General features: G+C 50.5%; 1 protein-coding gene across 1 annotated transcript in view; it reads right to left on the minus strand.

The window, feature by feature from the left end:
- Positions 1-11265: 11265 nt before the first annotated feature.
- Positions 11266-16665, minus strand: part of spns2 (SPNS lysolipid transporter 2, sphingosine-1-phosphate) — a 53658-nt gene continuing 48258 nt past the window's right edge. Inside the window, exons 11-13 of the mRNA XM_072713758.1 lie at positions 16333-16496; positions 15094-15140; positions 11266-13363 (exon numbers count right to left, since the gene is read on the minus strand). Coding sequence (XP_072569859.1) covers positions 15098-15140; positions 16333-16496 — 207 coding nt within the window. The 3' untranslated portion in view covers positions 11266-13363; positions 15094-15097. The remainder of the gene's footprint in view (positions 13364-15093; positions 15141-16332; positions 16497-16665) is intronic.

Consider the following 16665-nt stretch of genomic DNA (forward strand, 5'->3'; position numbering starts at 1 on the left):
CCGGCAGATTAACGGCGTGGGATTCAGTTTGGAGATGAGGGCATAAATCACAGCCCGCGATTAACGCTCCTCAGCCGGTGTTATGGGGCAGATGTACCAGTCCCTGTGTGTCTCCCAGTTTACTGGGTTATCAGTGCCTCATTTTTCAGAATGGGGATTTAAAAAAAGTCTAATTTAATTTTCATCTTATTTCAATATGTGTTTTTTAAATCAGTAGTGTTAGTCATGATATAAATGTTGCTGTTTCGTGATTTTTGGTCTTTTTGGTTGTTTTTTTTTTTGTTGTTGTTTCTCTTTTGGCTCATTGTATACAATCCTCTTTAAAATGGTGTCCAGTGATCTTCCTCGAGTCGTTATCCTCCCAAAGGCGTTTAGCACGGCATGCTGAGATTTTCTGGCTCTTCTGTCCACTTGGTTTTCAGTGTTGCTCGTGGCGAGGTGTACACACCACGGTATTCCCGCTGGAGGAACATACCAGGATCCAGGATTATCCCAGCGGGTGTAATCTGCAAAGTCTCCTGGGGGCAACACTGAGGGGAATAGCTGCCCTCCCCCCCGGCCCCTCTCCTGCTATCAGACTGCTCATCATCTGGGTAGCCAACTCTGGTCAGCTAACTGGTGTGAGATTGGGAATTCAAGACACAGCACATGCATTTACGTGTATGTGACAGTTGTATTACCTTACCCTGCAGGTTTTGCAAACCTCCCCAACACTTTTGATTTAGCTAATTTTAGGTTTATAATGGAATAATATAGATTTTCTGTAAGATGTCTTGCATGAGCATGCGAGTGTGAAAGTGTGTCACGCCAGAAGTGTGAGAGTTGGCAACCCTGTAGCATGACAGTATGAGGAATCCAGACCCTGTCCATCACCATGGCGATGCGGATGCCATGACAGCCGTCGGCCTACGTCACAGATCTGTGCATTCGTCATGGTTGCCATGGAAATGCACATGTCAGGGCGTGGTATGCAAGCAGAAGGTGTAAAGTGAAATAATGGCGACCTCAGGACAGCTGAGCAAAGGTGAGGCATGTGCAGGTAAGGGGTGTGTCAGTGTGTGTGTATGTGTGTGTGCCTGTATGTGCGTGCGTGTGCCTGTATGTGTGTGCGCCTGTATGTGCGTGTGTGTGCCTGTATGTGTGTGTGTATGTGTGTGTGTGCGCGCCTGTATGTGTGTGTGTGTGCGCGCCTGTATGTGTGTGTGTGTATGTATGTGTGTATGTATGTGTGTGTGTGTGCGCCTGTATGTGTGTGTGTGTGTGTGCGCCTGTATGTGCATGTGTGTGCCTGTATGTGTGTGTGTGCGCCTGTATGTGTGTGTGTGTGTGTGTGTGCGCCTGTATGTGCATGTGTGCGCCTGTATGTGCGTGTGTGTGCCTGTATGTGTGTGTGTGTGTGTGTGTGTGTGCGCCTGTATGTGCATGTGTGTGCCTGTATGTGCGTGTGTGTGCCTGTATGTGTGTGTGTGTGTGTGCGCCTGTATGTGTGTGTATGTGTGTGTGTGTGCGCCTGTATGTGCGTGTGTGCGCCTGTATGTGCGTGTGTGCGCCTGTATGTGCGTGTGTGCGCCTGTATGTGTGTGTGTGTGCGCGCCTGTATGTGCATGTGTGTGCCTGTATGTGTGTGTGTGTGCCTGTATGTGTGTGTGTGCGCGCCTGTATGTGCGTGTGTGTGCCTGTATGTGTATGTGTGTGTATGTGTGTGTGTGCGCGCCTGTATGTGTGTGTGTGTGCGCGCCTGTATGTGTGTGTGTATGTGTGTGTGTGTATGTATGTGTGTATGTATGTGTGTGTGTGTGCGCCTGTATGTGTGTGTGTATGTGTGTGTGTGTGTGCGCCTGTATGTGCATGTGTGTGCCTGTATGTGCGTGTGTGTGCCTGTATGTGTGTGTGTGTGTGCGCCTGTATGTGTGTGTGTGTGTGTGCGCCTGTATGTGCATGTGTGCGCCTGTATGTGCGTGTGTGTGCCTGTATGTGTGTGTGTGTATGTGTGTGTGTGTGTGTGCGCCTGTATGTGCATGTGTGCGCCTGTATGTGCATGTGTGTGCCTGTGTGTGCCTGTATGTGTGTGTGTGTGTGTGTGCGCCTGTATGTGTGTGTGTGTGTGTGTGTGTGTGTGCGCCTGTATGTGTGTGTGTGTGTGTGTGTGTGTGTGTGCGCCTGTATGTGCGTGTGTGCGCCTGTATGTGCATGTGTGTGCCTGTATGTGTGTGTGTCAGCAATGGAGTGCTGTCAACCCCCAGCCTGCCGGAAAACAAACAAAGCCCCCCCGCAACAATGGCCGGCGGTCAAGGCCGTTTCCCTCCTGCGGCGGTTACCTGTTTACCTCCAGGGCCGACACATTCCTGAGCACTTGGTAATGCACTCACCCCCCCAGTGGGTGTGGGTGGAATGGGGGGGGGGCATGCCTTTCCTATCTTGTCACCCTCTCTGGAGGGCTGTGCACTTCAGGCTGCTTTCTGAGGTGACACTCTGGGTCTGTCTGGGTGGTTCAGCTGGGCAGGGCAGTTTGAGGTGTCAGTCATGTGACCTGGCCAGCTATGGCACTTTATCTAGCTTTACACAGTGGGGGGTGCTATGTACCACCTTAGATAAGAGTGCCTGCTGCATGAAATAACATGTCCGCTCTCCAGAGACAGACCTCCAGGCGATCCCCGCTTCTTCCTCCTCTGTTTTTCCACCTTGACCCTATTGTTCACTTCCAGCAATTGAGTTGTTCTCTCTCTCCTCTGCAAACAGGAAGCCTGCTCTCATTCCTTTGCTTTGGATCAATACAGGGGCGGCACGCTAGCGAGGCCCCCGGCCTGTGAGATCTGGGCTAAAGATGCCGGCGTCCTGCATCCCTGCCGCAGAGGGCTGGAGCCTGTGGAGCCGGCGGCTCTGGAGCCGTCTTCCGTTTGCCTGTCCACCTCTTTCTATCGCATTGCGTGATCGACTTGTTAGCTCAGCTGCCACTTGTTCGCTCTCTTTCCAGCGTGTTGCGTCACAGAGCATTCATTCATTCACCGTGCAACCCACTGTGCAGTACTACCTATTACTGAGCCGTTACTACAGAATTCCGTGCAACACTTTCCCTGTCACTCAGCACTGCTTCTGTTTATTTGCATTTATTATACACTGTTACTGTTTATGGATGTCTAAATGTCTTATTACTGTCTAAATATAATTTTTGTGCTACTGTCCACCTTCAGTTTCCTTCCGGATGAATATCCATCCATCTATCTATCCATCCATCCATCCATCCATCCATCCAATCTACAGCCATGGAAAAAATTGAGTCAACTCTATATTTCTAAACAAATCTGTAATTTTAAATCTTTCTTTAATCGTGGTTCTGCTGGCAGAAGGCTGCGTTGAGCAGCAGGTTGCTTCCAGAGTTCAAAATTTCTAAGACAGCAGCACTCAAGAATAACGTGAAGCAGGAGACACTGGGAGCGACCAGAAATCAGCCAGGTAATGGAGGGAAGCGACTTTCTAATGTCAGAGATGACCATTAACTTATCCGACAGTTTCTCATGAATCAGAGGATGACATCAAGTGACCTTGGAAAGGAATGGGAAACATTAAGTGCAGGTGTGAAGTGCACTGCTAGGACAGTTCATATCAGGCTCCTAGAAGCAGGACTGATAGCAAAGGAGAAGTCCTTCATCAATGAGAAACAGGGAAGATCCAGGCTGCAGTTTGCTATATATATATATAAATATATATTTTATTCACAGACACACACCCATAAATTGAGAAATGACAAACAAAAAAATCTGCTGTGGTTTCCACAGCTCTATCTGTTTATCTGTCTGTCTATATATCCATCCATCCATTGACCTGAATGTCTGTCAGAGGGTGGGGGGCCACCCCCACGGGCTCAGCAGATGCAGACAGCCGCCCACCATCGGCTTCACCACTGCATTGTCTGTGGGCCGGCCCATTCTGCGACAGGGTGGCTGTTTACTGTAGAGCAGCCGTTGATGTTTGGACAGTGTCCTGCTGTTTTATGACCTTTTGCCCGCTTTGCCTCTGCTGCTGTTATGTGACTGCAGCATGTTGCTGATTTAGGTTTCATAGGTTGCTGGAGCTGTATAAATATTAGCTGATGAGCGGGAACATGTGCAGTGGAAACTGGAGGTTAATGAGCTTTGAAGTGAAATATTAAAACCTTAAGAGTGAATCCTTCAACAACCCCTAAAAGTATTCTATTGTGTTTACCCTAAGCAGAGCATGTGAAGTTCCATATCATGTTATCTTTGTACTTTAGATGAGCATTCGTGTTTGTGTGCCCTGTGATGGACTGGCATCCCGTCCAGGGTGTCCCCTGCCTTGTGTCCTGTGATGGACTGGCATCCAATCCAGGGTGTCCCCTGCCCTGTGCCCTGTGATGGACTGGCATCCCATCCAGGGTGTCCCCTGCCCTGTGCCCTGTGATGAACTGGCATCCCATCCAGGGTGTCCCCTGCCCTGTGCCCTGTGATGGACTGGCATCCCGTCCAGGGTGTCCCCTGTCCTGTGCCCTGTGATGGACTGGCATCCTGTCCAGGGTGTCCCCTGTCCTGTGCCCTGTGCCTGTGATGGACTGGCATCCCGTCCAGGGTGTCCCCTGCCCTGTGCCCTGTGATGGACTGGCATCCTGTCCAGGGTGTCCCCTGTCCTGTGCCCTGTGCCTGTGATGGACTGGCATCCCGTCCAGGGTGTCCCCTGTCCTGTGCCCTGTGCCCTGTGATGGACTGGCATCCCGTCCAGGGTGTCCCCTGCCCTGTGCCCTGTGATGGACTGGCATCCCGTCCAGGGTGTCCCCTGCCCTGTGCCCTGTGATGAACTGGCATCCCATCCAGGGTGTCCCCTGCCCTGTGCCCTGTGATGGACTGGCATCCCGTCCAGGGTGTCCCCTGTCCTGTGCCCTGTGATGGACTGGCATCCTGTCCAGGGTGTCCCCTGTCCTGTGCCCTGTGCCTGTGATGGACTGGCATCCCGTCCAGGGTGTCCCCTGCCCTGTGCCCTGTGATGGACTGGCATCCTGTCCAGGGTGTCCCCTGTCCTGTGCCCTGTGCCTGTGATGGACTGGCATCCCGTCCAGGGTGTCCCCTGTCCTGTGCCCTGTGCCCTGTGATGGACTGGCATCCCGTCCAGGGTGTCCCCTGTCCTGTGCCCTGTGCCTGTGATGGACTGGCATCCCGTCCAGGGTGTCCCCTGTCCTTTGCCCTGTGCCTGTGATGGACTGGCATCCCGTCCAGGGTGTTCCCTGCCCTGTGCCCTGTGATGGACCTGCATCCTGTCCAGGGTGTCCCCTGTCTTGTGCCTTGTGCTTCCTGGGATAAACCACAGGGTGACTGTGACCCAGTACAAGATAAATGGTGGTAAGAGTGATGGATTTTAAAGACCAGAATTTAGATCTTGAACTCCTCAGAATCACTTGGTTCTCCAAGAACTTTGGTGAGAAAGATCAGTATCTGAAATCTGAAACCAGTGTGTTATGTGAACAGTGTGTGATGTGGCCAGTCTGCAATGTGAACAGTGTGTGATGTGGACAGTCTGCAATGTGAACAGTGTGTGATGTGGCCAGTCTGCAATGTGAACAGTGTGTGATGTGGCCAGTCTGCAATGTGAACAGTGTGTGATGTGGACAGTCTGAAATGTGAACAGGGCGTAATACTCTCGTTACTGTTATTAAGTGTAAATCTGACAACAGGAATGGCTCCATGCTGTTTTACATCCCCCAGGTCTCCATGACAGCGGGACGCAGATGTGGCCTCGCAGTCCTGTGCCCCAGGTGTCCTTTGGTCGCACCCTTTGTGCGAGGGGGTGACTCTGTCACACGTTATGATGACACGGCAAGGACTCTGTCCCCCGCGAGAGGGCTAGATTGGCTGCTGCTGACGAGTGGGCCGGCTGAACAGATGGCGTGAGTGTGGAAACCCACAGGGGGGCCTGGAAATGAGCCTACGCTTTTTACCCATCATGCACCATGCCTTACCCTCAGCTTTATAGAACAGCAAAGGAACAACATGTAGAAGAAGGTGCACCTTTAACATCCTTTCCTGCTCGGATCATGGTTGAATCATTACCTAATAACACATTGCATTCCTCCACTGCGGACCGGCAAGCCATGGCAGTGACTAGAAGAAGCCTTGCTTCCATATTAGCAAATTAGCCATATTAGCATGTGGCCACTGAGAAGGTCCTTTGCACTGCTTCCCGTTCCCTTTCAGACTGCCAGGGGATTTTGGGGATGGTTTTAGAAGACATCTCATTCCAGCAGAAGAATGACAGTGACTGAAGCTTCTCAAGGACAGAAGGAAGCCAGGTGCTGCTGGTGAATGTGTCTAACGAGAGTCTCTGGCTGCTCCCCAGGGTCCTTTACTAGGGACTGACACATTCACCATCTCTGGCCTGACAGCCGCAGACGGCATTGACTCCCAAAGCAGCCTGCAGAGGAGCACTACCAGATACACTTAGATTTTGCGGTAACACTTTATTTAAATCACTCATGTGTATTACATTATAGATACCTTCATAATGCATTATAGTGCTTTAATAAAGTATGATACAAGTGGCAATAACTATTTCTAAAAAGACATTATCATAGCCATGTTTATTATGCATTATGAATGCTCTATGAAGCTCTCACCTGTAATGCACTATAAATACCTTCATAATACATTTAGATGATAGCTTCATAAAGCATTCATAATGCATAATAAACATGGCTATAATTTGTTTTGCCTTTTTATAATATTTTATGCATGCATTATAATGAATTACGAAGATACCTATGATGCATGATGATGACTGCTTTAAGTATGCCCTGTATCCAGTGCAGGGATATCTTTAAATTAATTCCAGAACATTCAATCCACAAGCAGTCCGATTCCATCATCCTTCACGCCTTCTCCATTCCGGCTTCAACTCCGGCAAAGTGTCAATGAATCGTAGAGTCACAATGGATTCAGTCCCTATCGCTTTTTTTAAGATCAGCGTGATGTGTCTGACCTTACTTCCTGAAACTTCACCACAGAGGCATTTTGCTGTTACATGTTTGACTCGAATACGTTTTTCATCCGCCACTGCACCCAAATTGGACAGAAATGGGGGGGGGGCACAGAGGCAGGGTGCTGGTATCTCTTTAAGTACACTCTCACTGCGGCACTGAGTTCCCTCGGGTTAAATACCTTCCAAGATGTACTGTCATCTGCTCCAAGGAACATTATATAAGCATAGATCATTCTGGAAAGCTGAGGTCCATGTGGTTTTAATTCAAATTTCCTCTTTAAAAAAAACACCCAAGGCTATTGTTCTCCTGCATTTCGCTGGGGAGAGTGGGATGCGCAAAGAGTTTCCGTGTCCTCCATGTAAAACTCGATTGCCTCTCAGGTCCATGGAACCTTGAATGTGGCACCTGCTACGTGGAGGATTCTGATACACCAGGCTTTCCTGAAACGTGCTGCTGTAGATCACAAACGTATCTGCTGTTCCCTCGCTGTGGCTGTCCCGTGTGGCTCTTTCAAATGCTAAAAAAAGGTGAACCCTTGATAGGGCTTGTTTGCATATTAAAATCATTTTGCAGGCCGATTTCTTTGCTGCAGTCTATGTTAACAGCTCTGCCATATTTTATAACGTGTGATGTGTACCAGATGTGGCACAATCTGAATGTGTAGCACTGCTGTGCTGTGTGACCAGGCCCAGACGTCATTAGGTTGCTACACACAGCTTTCCATCACAGGTGCTTCCGTTTCCATCTTCAACGTCTCTCCTCCCTGTAATCTCCGGGGTCCAGCACAGTGTCACACTCACTTAAACCCAGTAGGGGGCAGCGCGACAGCCAGGGGAGAGGGGCATCTGGCTGGCGTGGCACCTGTGTGCTATCTGTGAGTCTTCCTCAAAAGCTATTTATATATGCACCTTGTTGCTTTTGTTAAACAGTAAATTAATAATTCAATTTCAGGCAGCCAGAACTGATGGAAAGCCTTGTCCAAATCAAAATAGTGAAGAGGACAAACACATACAGCATCATGCTCCTTAATTGAATTAAAAGCCAAAGAATAAGAATGGGTTTTTAACTGAGCTTTAATGAAGGGCCGATGTTGGAGCCTGTGAAATACGCAGGGCCAAACCGTCCCGCATCTCAAGATCTGCTTTCTCATGGTCAAAAATTGGCATCTTCCTTCCGTCATCAGGAAGTTCATCCTGATCGCGAAGATCCAGCTCGTCCACAGGATGACCCTTTGCAAAATCGAGGGGTTTCTCTCCTGCACATTCTTCCTGTATCACTTGAGCATTTTGCGACTTGATCCATAACCGTTCAGAACCGGAACAATGGGTCTCTTCCATGTGAATCCCAAGGCGGCAGCTAAATTAAGATCGATTTAGAGTTACATGCAGATACGAAATGAGGGCGTCTTGATGTTAGGTTAGAGCTGCCTTTTGCTGCTGTCAGGAAGATGCTATTGCTGGAATCTGGAGTAGCCTAAATCCTCTGCTGGGGAAGGGGGAGGGGTAGGGGGTGGCATGAATGTGAGAACTTCACAGAGGAGGTGCGACAGCAGCGAGCGATGTCCCACCCCCCCTTTACAGCCATAACTCTGCAAACACGTCTCTGCAGTGCCCGTTATGGAGACAGTATCTGCATCTCATTCATATGCAGCCCCTTCATATGAATGTAGTAATTTGTTAGAGGTTTCAGGATGGGGAGAGTTGGGGGGGGGGAGGGTGGTATCCATCTTCCTGCCCTCTCTGCTGCCTTTTGAAAGCTCCTGGTGGTGGTGATGAAGGTGAAGAGGGGTGTAGCCTCATGGACGGCGCTTAACCAGAGCAGGTTGGTGAATGTGGGCCGTCGGTTCATGTTCGTGGGTAACAGAGGGTCCATTCAGCTGCGGCTCTGTGTGGTGGCACAAAGAGGCTCTCAGCACAGGCAGCGTGCGGGTATCTGCGCGGGGAGAGGCAGTCGCGTTTAGCGTCAAGGTGGTAGCAGCGTGGCCGCCATTTAAAGCATGCAGATGGTCTGTCTCTGCCGCAGAGCCCCCCCCCCCCCCAAAAAAAAATGTAAGGATCTCCTTTGTTTGAAAAAGTCTCAAGGACACGAGCTCCTTGGATTTTATGTGAAGGACCAGTTCACTCATGACTGCTTACACAGGCCTGTCACTTTAATCACCTTCGCCGATTCTCTCTCTTGCCGCTGTGTGTAAATTACAGAGGAATGTTTGCAGAGACAGAGAGAGAGAGGGATAAAAGCTGCCGGGCTCTCGATCCTTCGGCTTTTTGAGGCCTCTGCAGTCACAGGTGCTCAGTTCTACCCCTCAAGCTATTTTCTGTGACCTTCGACAGTCTGTCTTTAACCCCCAGATCTACGCTGATCGCAGCCCTGAGCTGCAGCGCGTCTCTGCGTAGATTCTCAGCACGTGACTGGAAAGCTGTCTGGTTCTGACTGAATCCACCCTCGGAGAGCTTCTCCGGCTCCCCGCCTAATCTGCACCCCTCCCCTCCCTCCCAGGCCTCAGCTGGTACCACCGGCTCCATGACCCTAACCCACAGACATTTCCAGCATTTTTAAAGACTCTTTAGCTGAAATTTCTGAAAAGGAGACGCACCAGATAACCTGCCCCTTTAAATTTCCATTTTATGTCTAGCTGTCCGAATCTTAGACAGCGAGAATTCACTCTCTAAAGTAAACACTGCCCCCTTATCTTTACGTCGCCTTCCTTTCTCTGCGTTCTTTCTGGGGTTCTGCTGATTCCTTTAATCGATCTGCCTCCTCTAGACAGGCAGGATAAACGCTTCTATCACACCGTCACCAGCTGGCTCTCTACATGGTCGTCTGCTCGCTGACTCCTGAGGACACTTTAGTAGCCAGTCACCAGTCAGTGTGAGGTGGATAATGAACCTGAACCTGTGGAATAGTGTCATGTAAAAACAGCAACTATATAAACTGTCATATAATTACTCTAAATGTAACCTTTTGAATGAAAGAGGAAGTTCGCACCTTTAAATTGCACTTAAATTACAATATTTTGTTTGGTGACTTATAGTTAGGGCTGGATGGGGGTTAGGGTTGTCACAGTTAGAATTAGCGCTATGCCCATAGAAATTAATGGAGAGTCCCCACAAAGATATTTACAAACCTGTATGTGTGCTCGTGTTTGTGTGTGTGTGTGTGTGTGAGAGAGAGAGAGAGCTGTTGAATGGCTGCATTGAACAGAACCACCACAGAGGACCATGTGTGTGTGGTCTGTGTTACTGAGTGCTGTGTAGTCTACTGTGTCAGCCAATGAATGTGCTTGTTTTGTTAAAAGACTTATATGGAAAAAAACACCCCCGTTTTTCTATTTTAATTAAGAAAAACAGTGAATTTCCAGCTTGACTGCAGCATCCCAGGGGGTTCTGTACGTTAGCACATCAATAAGGCATATTCACTCTGCGTTTGCTGGGTGGGGGCACGCTTGTCAAGCTGAAGCAGGGAGGGGCTAAAAGGCACCCCCACACACAATCGACACCTGACTTTCAGAAAGACGCTGCAGATCTCCCCGCCGATAGGTTCTGGTGTCCTGAGCATTTCCGTGACACAGGAGCAGGCTAATGTGTAACTGTAGCGTTATCTGTACAGTGAAGATGTTTCACTGGGCGTAACGGTATATAAACAGTGGCCCTGCAGCATTTCAGGGGCTTAAGGGCCTTTGAGCTGGACGAGCTGGAACCAGCGACCTTCTGATGGCAGGCACAGAGGCGTGACCGCCACGTCGCCACCCTGAGTACCGTCCCCGGCTCTCCTCTCGCACCGGCGACTGCAGACAATGTGGGGCTTCATCGCCGGACCCTTCACAGCCGGCCTATGTTTCCAAGCCCTGATAAAACTGAGCCTTTGTCAGACCCAGGGGGGGCTTCGTCCATGCGGCACCCCCCAGCCCTGCTTCGCCATTCAGGTATTTCATAAAGGAATCCTTATATATGCCCCCCTCCCCAGTCTCAGCTTTCCTGATAAATTTACTTTGGTAGAAACACTGCTTTGAAGGTGCACCTCCTGATGAAGCGGGGGGGTGGGGCCTCCCCATGGCTGGCTGATCCTCACAGCCGGGCTGCCTTGATGGTTCCTCGATGGACCTTCAGACCACAGCTCAAACATAAGGCTTGTTTTCCTTCGAACTGCCCCCTATCACTACCTATCAACCCCTCCCACCTGCCCCCCCCCCAAATCTGGCCTGACTTCTCCAGTTGTCGCCCCAGGACAGTGTCCCTGCCGCAGCTCCGCCTTGCTGTTGTCAGAAGCAGAGACTCGAGACTCGCTTTGGTGCGATTAAATAAGTTTATTTTTTATCATTTACATGTAGGTATACATTTTTATATCCCTCTTTGTGGGAGCATCACAGTTATTCCAAGATAATATATTTTTTTTAATCACACTTGCTCTAAAAAATAAAACCGCCTCCATTTTCTGCTTGAAATCAGAAATAGTGCGGCACTTTTTACATGATTCTTGTATGACAAGAATGAAAATCTCATTAAATCACAATATTCCCATGAAATTCAGGTGCAATTTGATTGTAATTACTTAAAAAAAGAAAACCAGCAAAAGGGTGACATTCTGATTTCGGCATTGAACCCGGCTCACAGCTTATCACATACAGCTTACTGTGGCCGTGCCAGCCCACCATCCAATCAGCATCCCGATTTGCTCTACGAGCCAATCAAATCGGAATGATCCATGGAGGCATGTGCACGGCCAAGGTAAGTCAATCCAATGTAATAACATGCCATGACATTGGTTAATCAGCACACTAAATTAACTTTACCAGAAGTTGTTTCTTAAACCCAAGTAATAAGTAAAAATACAACAAATGCTTTAAACTTCCTGTTGTGGGTAATTCTTCATTGTGGTAACAAACGTATAAATACATTGCATCCAAGCTATCCTTTACAATATATTAAAATCGCTGCATTATATACCTATACATCTCTATCTTGTTTATATATAAAACTCATATCTGTAAAAAAAAATCTGATAAAGAATCACGAGAAAAGCTTACAAACATGATTCGGCCATGTAAACACATTGCTGGGACAAAGGAAGGTTTGCTGGGTGGCTCTCTGTGATACCAACTTCACATGCTTTACGTTTCTCCAGGATTCCCGAAAACCGGAACGCTACCCCGGTTAAACCGGGACGTTAAACGGATGCCGCCGCCTTTATGGGACGCTAGCAAGGGCTGATAGGGTGTCGGACGGCAAGAGCCATTACGCTCCGCAGATCCTGGCATTGCAGCCTTGCGCTCCTTGAATCTGACCCCGTCCAGATCTTTCCTCCCCTGCATTTCTCCACGTCAGATTGATGCCATTACAGGAATGTTGTCTTCATGCTCCCTTTGCTTCTTTGGGATTTGATCTAGGACAAAGTTAAACTGCGCTGATGAGGAAAAACCCAGAAGCACCCAGTCAGATTTCATGAGGAGACGCCTATTATTCCAGGGCACAGATCCCAAGAGTCGAATTCAACAGACTAATTAACTTCGCAAATTAATCAACCCAGCCGGGGGTCTAAACCCGGCTTAGCACAATCCCAGTGAAGCAACTGGCTGCTGCAGGATCTGGCCCATGTGGTTTCCATGATGGTCCGGACTGGTGCCAAAATGAGACGATGGGATGAGACGTGTTGGCAGGATTTGGGGCCCACATGTGACCGGGCCACGCCTCCGGACCGTGTGGGTCACGTTACCGGCTTCAATGTTGAGGAAGGAGCTTCATACGGGGTAGACAGAAACCGTTGACGCTTAAAACAGTCACTTCATATGTTCCAGTGTTCTTTCATACAGATCTGAGATGGCCTGTACCTGCCCTCAGAAACATTCGCAGGTAACAATCTCCACTTCCAGTTATATATATATATATATATATATATATATATATATATATATAAAACAGCACAGAGTCACATGGTGTTAACGCAACACGAACCCTGCATACGTGTAAGTGCTGAAAACACGGGCAGGATGTGGTGATGGCAGCGGGGTGAGGCTGCGCCCAACGGTCCACCGGATGCCCCCTGCTGCTCCTTTCCGGCAACTTCCAGGCAACTGGGCGTGTGCGTGCAGGTCTAGCGGGGGGTTGCAGTGATATGGCACTTGGTTGATGCTGGCGGACAACGCAGATGATGGCCTCATCCTTCAGTAGCATGGCACCTTGGGGTGGGGGGGGGGGGGTCGCCGGTAACATGGAGGCCTCTTTGGACGGGGGTGCCGTCCTTCCAGTAATGGAGCGGCGTAAAAAGGCAGGTTTTTTACAAATGAGGTCAGCAGTGACCTTGTGAGGAGGTTGGGTGGGGGGGGGGGGGGTTCCATCTTCGGCCGGCCATCGCGCTCCTTTCTCTCTGCTCCCTTCACGGTGAGACCTGGAGGAGGGAGTCACGGGGAGAGGGTTAGGGTCTGGCCGCCCCTCAGGAAGTCTCCCTAATTACCACTGGAGACCATCTTGCCATCTGCTAGCTGCTCTTGATGATCCAACACGCCCACTTCATCGTTCACGTTTCAGTACGACGGACGCTCTCCCTCCCCCTCTGTGCTCTTCCTGACACCGCTACCCCCCCCCACCCCCGCCAACCAGAAATCAGCCAATTATGTGACTTTGATACTGTAATAGGGGCAGCCCTCTCCACCGCCACTACGATCTGCACACAGTGAACATGTTCAGAAGAAACAAGCTGCCATTTCATGCTGCTAAACCGCGTATCAGCTACTCGTCACTCCAGCGAAAAATTAATTACTGACATGCTGCCGCCCTGCCCCCCCCCATGACTGACACACCGTATCCATGCTCGATATAAAAAGCTGGGCCTAATTATCCTTAATACCGGATTACAGGATTTAAATTACGGTAAGTGTGAGGTTTCCTTTCCGCCTCGGTGACTGCGTTAGGGGTGTGTGGGGGGGGGGGGGGGGTGGTGTTGGTCTGTACTTGGAGCAACAAAAGTAGAACGAAACCGGACAGATGGATGTTAGTTCTGCTCCTGCCATCTGCTCCTGCACGCTGTGGGGTCACTGTGCCGATCACGCAAGGTCAAGTGTCCCGGCCCCCGCCAGCGAGCAACTCCACTTCCAAAATAAAACCGCTCTCCAGCGACACAGATGGAGGACTGACGATGACGACCATTTTGAACCCCCCCGCCCCTGGTCAGTGCGTCTTCTTGGCAGGCCGCAGACAGACGGGGGCCTCGCACCTGCCCCGTCGCATGGGGAGGGGGAGGCAGCCTGGACGCCTGAGAAAGGGACGAGACCATGCGGTGTCACGACGGCCTGTCAGCTGCCACCGCCAGAGCGGCTTCTGCTCCTCCCACCACGCTGGCACTGGGGGTGGGGCCACACACCACTCCGAGGCCCTGACTCTAATCTGGGTTATTCGGCTGGTGGTGGGGGGGGGGGGACCACTTCCAGCATAGGCTGCTCAGATATGACATCCTTACTGTAATTCTCTGCTGGAGGGGTCACCTAAGGTCACGAAATGGGGGCCGCGGGGGTCGCCGCCATTTCATTACATCTGATCACTCATTTCACAGTAAACACAAAAAGCACCGTCTGGCCTGCATAGCTGCCCGGTGACTGAGCGATCGCTCACGGACTCTGGGAATCACGCTCTGGGAGTCACGTCCCCGTCACGCTCCAAAGGCCTGTGCCCCCCCCCAGGTGTGGAGGCTGCCTGGAACCTCTAAGGAGCATCTAATAACCGGGGTGAAGCTCTGAGCTGGAAGGGGGGACGAGAGAATGCGTGGTTTGGAGCATGATACACTGGCATGGCTCTGACGCAGATACCTACACCTTCGTCCCTGTGCCCCAGAGAGGGGGGGCGGGGGGGCGGGGGGGTTCTTATTGCCAGTTTTTACAGGTTAATCTGTAACATGATCGGCATGGAAACTCTGCCCAGACCCAAGTGATAAGCGGGACCATCCCGATCCGTGAGCTTAATCACCTTGGTGCCACCCAGAACCGGCCTAGCTGGTGGAGTCGCACACCACAGAGCTGACTGGCGTGTTCAGGGCTGACGCGACGTGTGAAGAGCGTTAAGGCGACCTGCCACTGTTCACTTTGTACGCCGGTGGGAGGCATCAGGAGATCCGGCGACACTCACCTGATCATACCTTGATGGAGGAGGGCGACGTGGTGGACTGGCTCAGCCTGAGGAAGGAGGAAGCAGACGTGAGCAAACCTCTCCGGCAGCATCCTGCATCATCACGGGTCCCACAGCGAGCAGCTTGGATGGAGCCCCCGCATGGAGGCTGACTCATCCATGCTACTCCCACCAGGCATCCAGGTGGGGGCTCTCTCGTGTGCATGGCACCCACGGCCTTGGGAACTGGGACAGCTCCCCCCCACTCACCACCCTGTCACACCCCACAGGCCAACTTTATTACTGTCCCACTCAGCAAAATACCAACCCCCCCAAGGACAGAAAGGTCCATTGGGTGATTCTCTGGATATTTATAGCTTAGCTTTTACAGAAGGTTCTATTTGTACCCATTACGCCTCCACATTATTGCTCGTCTTCCTAAAACGGACCCGGCAGCGTGGAATGCTGCCCCCGCTATGCTACTCATTCGGTCTCTCAGAACCCTCCCGGTCCGACCCCACTGGTTCAGTGCAGCTGAATCTGTCTGGCTGTTTTGCTGAAGTTACTGGTGACCGAGCACAACCTGGCTTGTCACCAGAGTGTTCAGAAGTGACACGATTCTCATTAATCGTAAAGGGGAAATAGAAATGTCGATAGGGGATGGATGTCAGCCACCACCCGGTGGGGGGGGGGGGGCTCGCCGTGCCTGGGGAGGTAACTTTACTGTTTGATGAAAGGCCATTGCGCAGCCCAAGTGTCTAAAAAAGTCTCCGCCATCAAACAGGAAGGAAGTCATTTCGAGAGGCCGGGAGGAAATGAGCTTGATAAAAGCATCCAAGAGAAACAGTTTTTGTTGCGAGAGTTTATGTTCGCCTTTTAAGGGAATGTCGGAGCCGTCCTGCTAAAAGCGAGCTTTCCACGCTAATGGAGGGTGTTGATTTAATAAGACAGCATGACTGTCCATCCACCACTACCCACCCATCCAGGCATCTCTACATAAGCTGCTGTTCTGCACAGGGTTGCCAGGGGGCGCTGCACCAAGGTTACACTTCTGCTATACCATTATTCTAACTGCAGTCCATTACCCTGCACATGACTCTGTAATGTAAAGTCATGCAAGAGGGATGTATTTCAGAAGTCAGAATGCTGTAAACAAGACTACAAAACAACTGTATGATATGATATGAAAGAAATGGCTTGGATTAAAGTGCAGTGGCAGGGTGAGATTGTCACTGTGCTGCGGTGGCTGGGGGGACTTACTGTCTCTCCGCTTTCTCTCTGTCGTCCAGGAAGAAGAGGGCCGTGGCGAGGAAGAACATGCCCCCAAGGACGATGACGAAGGGGCAGAGCATGAGGGCGTAACCCAAGCTCAGGAACTTCCAGAGGTCCGACCCGGGGTAGCTCTTCTGCAGGTTGTCCGAGATCTGGAACATTCCATTAACGTACAACGTCAGAGGTGTGTGGGTGGCACAGGGAAGTGGGAAGTCAGGGGTTCGGTTGGCTCTGTGTGTATTGAGTTTGCATGTTCTCCCCATGTTACATGAGGAATTTGCATGTTCTCCCTGTGTTACATAAGGAATTTGCATGTTCTCC

The sequence above is a fragment of the Paramormyrops kingsleyae genome, chromosome 6 (genome assembly GCF_048594095.1).
Source record: "Paramormyrops kingsleyae isolate MSU_618 chromosome 6, PKINGS_0.4, whole genome shotgun sequence".
Lineage (NCBI taxonomy): Eukaryota > Metazoa > Chordata > Actinopteri > Osteoglossiformes > Mormyridae > Paramormyrops > Paramormyrops kingsleyae.